An 8,119-nucleotide genomic window follows, 5' to 3' on the forward strand; every position below is an offset into this window, starting at 1 on the left:
ATAATAAAGCTAATTTGAATTCTGTTTTGTTGTTTTCGTTGTTTATTTTGCAGGTCTGGTTTCAATGCCACAGCAGAACAGTGGTAAGTTGACTTGTTTGGGTTTCATGCCTGCCTTGACCCTGATTATGAACTTCTTGTCTGGCCTCAGCCTGGAGAGCGTGTCCAAAGTGCCCCTGAAGGTCATGACCCCCGTCATCCTGACCGTCTTTGTTCTGGCGCTGTACTTGCACGGCCAGCAGGTGGAGTCCACCGCACGCCTCGACTTCCTCTGGAAGCTGCAGGTAAATACAGGTAGATGCTGAATATTACAGGACTGCTTGAAAATCATCAGAGTTGGAAAAAGTGCTCACACCCAAGATACTAGATACTGAGTTTAAAAACAAAAGTGATAAAAATAGAAAAAATAAAATTCAACTTGGAAATGTTCTTCATTCAATACAAAAGCTAAAAAATGTTTTTTTACACTCCGTTATAAACAATGCCAAGTTTGATAATTTGGCACAAGAAAATACTTTCTCTCTTTTATTTACCTAATGTACCTAAAGGACTAAGCATGAGAAAAACAAAACAAATGCTAAAATAGCTAATGGTAAGTGAAAAACTGGTGTAAAGATCAAGATTATTTTTTCCATCACATGGAGACAATTTGAAAATCAAGAAGCTGGTTGTTTCGCCACAAATCGTTTTTGTTTTGAAAATATAAAAAAAATGTCTTGAATCCAATCCTGGTTCATGTTCCTCCATGTCGCTGCTGTCTCTGATTTTTCGCCTTGTGAGGACACAAAATCTCAATCTATCAAAATCTCAACCACAGTTGGCTTTCCATCCATCACTCTGTTTACTTCTTTCTCTGCTGTTTTACAATGTGGTGCCATCCACCAAAGTTGAAAAAAGTAACGGGGCTTCTTTTGACAAAATAAGGAGTAGAAAGTACACATACACTATCTGGCTTCAGCTGAGACTAAAAGGGAGTAAAAGTTATAACCGGTCCAAAAAGTCAATACTCAAGTAAAGTAAAGACACTTGCAAAACCATCCTAAGTATAAAAATTAAGTCTGTGTACTTGGCATCACAGCTGAGGAATTAGAAAATGTACCGGTACTAATCCTGATGAATAATCAAAAGATAACAGAAAACTATGGTTGGATGCAGTACAGCAAACAGTAGTAGATCATCTGGTCTCTTCCAACCCAAACTTGTCGACTTCCTGTGTGTTTCTAAGCATGGTTTCTTCTGACGTTTTTGTGGGTCTGCCTGTGATGGGCCAGTCTACCACAAATCATGTTGCGAAATGAAATTATCTTTGGGGGCTGAGTATTCACAAGGTTCCGTGTACCCTCACAAATTCCAGAATGCAAACAGGGAATAAGCCTGAGGCTGTGTGCCCCCTCCGCAGGCTACCGAAGAAAAGGAGGAGATGGAGGAGCTGCAGGCGTACAACCGCCGCTTGCTCCACAACATTCTGCCCAAAGACGTCGCCGCCCACTTCTTGGCTCGCGAGCGTCGCAACGACGAGCTGTACTACCAGTCGTGTGAGTGCGTAGCTGTCATGTTTGCCTCCATCTGCAACTTCTCCGAGTTCTACGTGGAGCTGGAGGGCAACAACGAGGGTGTCGAGTGTCTCCGGCTGCTCAATGAGATCATCGCCGATTTCGATGAGGTGAAACCTCAGTTTGTCTAGTTAAGAGCCGTCAGTCTGTCGATTTATGTTTTTGTTGTTGTATGTTGGGAGCCAAAATTTTAATTTTGGGTGAACATCAGAAAAATGGAGCAGTTAAGGTACAATCATATCCTGTAAGGGGGCAGGGAGAGCCACATTTGCTGATGCACTTTGAGCTATTTATTGAATGGGAAAAACATCCAGACACAAAAATAAAAAAAATAAGAATAGTCGCAAGGAGCTGCTGTTTGCCACAACTAACACAGAATTGTGTCTCAGTTTTAGTCCAGTTTCAGTGGCGCTTATTGGTTTTTAGCACATTTAGTCAACCTCATCCCGTTTTTTTAGTCAAGTTTTAGTCAACTCTAATTTGAGAATTTTAGTCAGAGAAAACATCATTTTATTTTTTTACTTTTAGTCAACAAAACCTGTCAACATTTTAGTCTTGTTTTAGTCAGGAAAACCATTTTAAATTTCACCGCTTTTTTTTCTCAAAATGTACATTAAAGTTGTTTTGAATAATGTGTGCCATATTATTTTGGTTTATTTTATCTAGATGAATTATTTTAGCTCGTTTTAGTTTTTAGTAAGCATCCGTGTGTAACTGCCCAGGTGATTTGTGCTCACTGTAGTTTACTTTCAGCTTCTAGATTAGCTCGCACGTCTGTCTGCTTTAAATAAGTATTTTGTATTTGCCCAAATAATCCCCTCGTTAACTTTAATGTACGATGCCATGTTGGGAAAGGATGTGACGTCGAGTCGTTGACTGGGTCGTCCCTTGCACCCACCAGTTGTGGCATGATTCCGTTCTCTTAGTGTCCAGCAGGTGGCAGAGATGGACTGTTTCAGGCCAGCCGTGCACCTGTCTATCATTCACTGATCACGATCACCGATTACAGTAGTGCGAAAGGATTCTCACTCCGACCTTTTGGCGTCGGATAATTTGCCTTGCCCAAGCGATTGTTCAAGTTGCAGTTTTCGAGACGATCCGTGTTTTTTGCGCTGTCGTTCTCTTGCCGCGTTTTGTGTTTTGTCTTGTAGTGTTGCTTGCTCTGATTGTATTCTACTTTTTTTGGTTCTCTTGTCCTTTCCTTTCATGACAAGCTATTTCAATGTATCTAATCTCTGCCTTTTACAAGCAGTTTTTTTTTGTTCTTGTTTTTATCCTGGTTATTTTTCTATCGTCATTGTTTGTACTTAATTGGCCTCACGCCTCCCCCCCCCCCCCCCCCCTCTAAATAAATATAGTTTTGTCATCTACCAAAGTCTACGCTCATAGAGTCCGATTCTGTACGGAACTTTCCGGACATCCTGACAAATTGCAATTAAGTGATACGTCGGATCGCTTGCCTATGATCTTAAATCTCTCGATATATTTTTTCTCGGTAGGTGACCCTAGTAAGCCGTAGTGGGTTACATACAGGTTCATTGGACCTTCGGCTACCTTATGGAAGAGCACTGTTTTCTTCTGCCGGTCACTACGTGTTGCTGGCATAGATAAATAAACAAACATACATTTTTTGTAGTGAATAAACAATCGTTGTCTGACAAATTAATTGAAATTGGATAATTTTCCAATGGCACATCTGATGATTGCTCATAGCTCATTCTCCCCACAAAGAGACGATGTCTGTGACGCTTTCCGAGTGCTTTGTTTGTCTGTGTTGCTGCTCCAGTTGTTTGAGGATTTCAAATTAACTTAACATCTATGATAATTTCCGTTAGACTGTCTATGGTGTTTCATATGTTGGCATTAAACTAGCTTTCCTTCATTATTACATGGCTTGTTTGAACATTTTGCCAGTTTGATTTTCAGCATTTACTGTATTTTGTTTTGTCAGTTTTACAGTATACAGTATTTCAACTGATGACATAAAAGGAAACAAACCGGTCATTTGTTGTTCAGTGAAATGCCTTATTTTCTCATCTGTATTCATAATTGCTTTTAAATTAAGCAAAACTATAGTTTATCTGAATATATGATAATTCCATTGAATTTACTCAAATATTTCATCATTACAGCCTTATGGCTCCCCTGTTAAATTGTTACATTTTTGTGGGGTAAAAAAACCCTTGCTCCAGGGCCCTGGGATTAACCTGCAAAAACTTGCTCCACAAAATGACAAAGTTGCTCCTCAAATGAAGTCGTTGATGAGCAAAAATACTTCTCAAAGAAGGTTATTGATAAGTTTTTAACCTGGATTTAAAAGCATTTACACTTGGTGCTGTCTTCACCTCTGTTGTGTTTAGCATAACAGCGAGATGCTTCCTTCGCCTCTTATTTAGAGAACTGTGAATCAGAGTGAGAACTGGCACTAAGGGATATTTAATAATAGTCTTTTCATCGGTTTAAATCAATTGAAAGCATCCTCTAGTTTATATGGGCTCACTTTAATATGATTGTTTTGGGGGTTTTAAATAGTGTTGCAGTTTGTTATTCTCTGCAGTTTGTGTGGTCTAATCTCGTTTTATTTCCCAGATCATCAGTGAGGGGAGATTCCGTCAGCTGGAGAAAATCAAAACCATTGGTTCCACTTACATGGCCGCCTCCGGCCTCAATGTGTCCAGCTACGACCGAGAGGGTCGCTCGCACATTCTAGCGATGGCCGACTATGCCATGAGGCTCAGGGAGCAAATGAAATATATCAACGAGCACTCTTTCAACAACTTCCAGATGAAAATCGGTAAGATATTACTGCGTCTGGATTTTACAGCTTGTCTTTTGCCATTTGTTTTGCTCTAGCTTTTCCCAGTTGGAGAGTTCTTCATTGAGTTGTGTCTCTGACTAATGGTGGACTTGTGATTCTCAGGGCTGAACATGGGACCAGTGGTGGCTGGGGTCATTGGAGCCAGGAAGCCCCAATATGATATCTGGGGGAACACGGTGAATGTGGCTAGTCGAATGGACAGCACCGGAGTACCAGACTACATTCAGGTAACGCACACACCCGTAGAAAGGTACACACGGCATGAAGTTTATAAATGCCAAAGGAATGGAATGTGGTGTTAATCCTACTTTTAAAAAGTCCATCTCTGTCAGATGGTATTTACATGTGTTCAAAAAGTTTGGTTTCAGTTTATTTAATGCAACATTTTTAGTTTGTTTTGTTTTTTTAGTACATGTAAACTGTGTTTGGATCATCACATGCAGCAGAAAGGATTATGAAGGAGAGCAGTGTACTAGAAGTCACACATAGATGTTTTTCGTAGTAGTATTTGAGTTGCTTTTCATTTTCTTTCGGAATACGACTTGGAATGAAACAAGGCTGTTTGCCGAGTAGAGACTTTATGAGGAGGACTGAGAATGAGGTGGAAATGAAGCTTGTCAATATCCGTGCATTCATTCATTTTCTATGGCGCTTGTCCTCATTAGGCTCGCATTAGAGTGAGCTGGAGCCTATCCCAGCAGGCTTTGGGCAAGAGACACAATTACGAGGGAAAAAAAAGCATTGTTAAATGGATCCAAAACTTTGTTTTCAAATGGGGTGTACTAATTTATGTTGAGCGCGATTGGCTGGCAACCGGTCCAGGGTATACCCCGCTGACTGCCCGGAGACAGCTGGGATAGGATCCAGGATGCCCGTGACCTCGTGAGGCTATGGTGGTGTGACATGTGTTGCGGATCCTTTCCCAGGTGACCACGGACCTCTACCACGTGTTGGCCAACAACGGCTACCAGCTAGACTGCAGAGGACTGGTCAAAGTGAAGGGCAAGGGTGAAATGACCACTTACTTCCTGACCAGTGGCCCCCCTAGCAGTTAACCATGGACCCCAAAACCACCCCACAGGGTTGACAAATGCTGTCGGTGTCTTGTCCCCTCCACCCACACCCAACACACACACAGGATTCTCGAGGTGGTGTTTGAAGGATTTCTATCTTTTTTTTTTTGTACAAGTGAGCACAAAGCCCATTTGCCTTAGGACGGGAGCGTGCTTTTTTTGTATGAGCTGCACAAGTATTTTCTCTGGACTATTAATTTATTTTATTTCCTTTGTGCAGGTGTACAGTAGAAAGGATAAGATACACGTATGTGTAGATTATGATGGAGGAACACGGCCAAAGAACAACACAGAGACTCTGTCCCAACTACGCTGTACAACTCGGGTTTGCGTGGTCAAGTCACTGAGGGACACACACATTCAATGCGTATCTTCAGGTGGACTAAATCACCACTGATAACAAGCGCAAACAATATGCTTGACGTGAGTGAGTGATTGAAACAGACTGCTGAACTTTTCCTACGAAGCATACTGTAATTATTCACTGTGACTTTTTTTTTCTATACGCGATGACGCTTTCTTGTTTGCATGGTTTCTATTAATCTCCAGACTTCTGGTGATTGCAAGAGGATATTGCCGACTTTGATGCCAATGTCATTCCAAGCAAAAATACTTCAAAGCAAACTTAAGTGTATTTTTTTCAAAGACGGAGGACAGAGCGCATATGCAGGGACTTTCTTTGTCTTGATGTGAACCAGTTGCAATGGACCAATTTTCCAAACACTAGTTTTTGTCACCCGTCAAGCAGTCCGTCGAATGTATGTCAGAACAAAGGTGATATGACCACTGAAGGACACGCACCGCTTTGGGGTTCCCGTTTGCTGCAAATGAAAACGGCGTACAGGACTTGTGCTGTACATGCACTGCAGTGTTTAGGAGTTGCCTCTTCCGTGGAGATCCACAATGTTTATGCCTTAAAGGTGACACCTTTGCCTGAAAAGTCAACCAAATGCCCCCATAGTCAGTCTCTTGGATAGGAGAGCAGCAATTGATTCATTTTGCCTTAATTGTATGTCCCTTTCTTGTCTGTTGATGCACTTCTACAGCACGCCTGTAGTCTCTATTTTACAAAATAAAAGAAAATTGTCTAATTGCTTCCGTGACACGCTGCACGTGGCACTTTGAAATAGCTCTCATTTGAATGTGTCTCAGATTCTGTAAATTGAGAACACCTTCCTCTTCTCCTTTTCTCCAAGTAAATTCATCTACAGTTTCAGGAGGGCCATGAAATGGAGAATGTGTGATTGCTTGCACATGAATAATGCAATTCTCTGCAGCCGGTGGCAAAGTTCTCACGTCACTCCATGCTGAACATTAATTAAGACCCATAAATTCCTCCTAATCCCTTGTGACACCCCCTTCACCCCCTCCCCTTCCTGTTATTAGATCACCTTGCAGAGTTCGCAATTAAGGTGAAGTGCACAACAAAACAGTGGATTTGTCAGGCCGCTCTTTGGCTTGTTTTACATTCGATAACACCTTTGCCACTTGGTCACCAATTATTAAACATGGGTCCAGGCTTTTAAAATATCCTAATTCTCAGATATACTGTCTGATTTTTTTTACATTTTTGGGATCAGCTGCAGTGCACCTTGATGGTCGTTGTGTAAATATTAGCACCAAAACTTATTACATAAATCAGAATCTGAAGATAATAATAATGGCCCTACAGGGAGTGGTAACTGAAATTTCAAACCAATTGTTTAAGCAGTAAATGCCAGAGTGAAAGAAGCTTTTGCAATGTTTCTGTGCATTGTTTCATTGTGCTTGTAGAAATGAAATGATGACTGTGATAATTTTTTTTAAATTTCACCAAGAATTCAGTAAGTCATTTTTTAACGTATTCATCTGAATTAATTTGCAGTGATTATTTTACTTCTCCATTTCTGTGTACCAAAAGGTGCTTTGTTCAATAGCACGGACATAAATGTACTTAACAAAAAAAAAAAAAACAACTCCAATAACAAACATTTCTCTAGTTATTACATAAGATTGGGACTTTTTCTTTTTTTTTTTTACAGTTTCAATAAAAACTTAGTCAACTTTGTTTAAAACTTGCACCCATGTTTTTGCGCTGACTCATACCTGTGAGTGGATGCCCAGATTTCAGCCAGTAGGCGGCGCGCCCTCACCAGTTATGTGGAGGTGAGCGATGACGACTCAAATGAGTGTGACGTCTAGCCAAAAGCATATTGCTAGCTACATTGTGTGCTACCCAAAGATTGAGCTACGCTACATTTGCTTGTATTTTTTGACATCCACCAAATATTATATGCCCTATGTGGGAACATTTGTTATGAAAAAATCTGAATATAAATGCATGTCATTTTTTCCCTAGCTGTTCACAAGCCAGCCTTTTTGGGTCCCGAATGACAGTTGAGAATCACGGTGTTAGGATTCCAACGACTAGCATGTTAGCGATTCTCAATAGAAATACAGTATAGAAACTACTGCATAGGTCAAATCTAAATACACTGAATCGCAATGTTAAAAACCCATAAATCTGCTTTAGCACAATACTTAAGTTTCTAACTTGATATTTGTTAGTATAACAATTCCTCGCATCAATACTCATTAGTAGATAGAAGAAGAAGCCTTTATCGGTTGGCCTTTCTCTGCTCATTGAAATTTTTTGTCAAATGAAATATGTCCTGTGACTCTCGGTCGGTCGGTGAA

The 8,119-nt window shown here is 40.6% G+C and overlaps 1 protein-coding gene across 2 annotated transcripts in view; it reads left to right on the forward strand.

Moving 5' to 3' along the window:
• Window positions 1-6,536, forward strand: part of LOC147210887 (adenylate cyclase type 6-like) — a 45,030-nt gene extending 38,494 nt beyond the window's left edge. Inside the window, exons 18-23 of one of the 2 annotated variants that reach the window (XM_086117911.1) lie at window positions 54-83; window positions 151-283; window positions 1,399-1,662; window positions 4,142-4,346; window positions 4,473-4,597; window positions 5,297-6,536. In XM_086117911.1, coding sequence (XP_085974037.1) covers window positions 54-83; window positions 151-283; window positions 1,399-1,662; window positions 4,142-4,346; window positions 4,473-4,597; window positions 5,297-5,425 — 886 coding nt within the window. In that variant the 3' untranslated portion in view covers window positions 5,426-6,536. Of the gene's footprint in view, window positions 1-53; window positions 84-150; window positions 294-1,398; window positions 1,663-4,141; window positions 4,347-4,472; window positions 4,598-5,296 lie in introns of those variants that run through there. The other variant, XR_015101615.1, reaches the window with a different exon arrangement.
• The last annotated feature ends 1,583 nt before the right edge of the window (window positions 6,537-8,119 follow it).

Source organism: Hippocampus guttulatus, chromosome 1 (assembly GCF_054856545.1).
Source record: "Hippocampus guttulatus isolate MCC_2025c chromosome 1, RoL_Hgut_1.0, whole genome shotgun sequence".
In the NCBI taxonomy this organism is placed as follows: Eukaryota; Metazoa; Chordata; class Actinopteri; order Syngnathiformes; family Syngnathidae; genus Hippocampus; species Hippocampus guttulatus.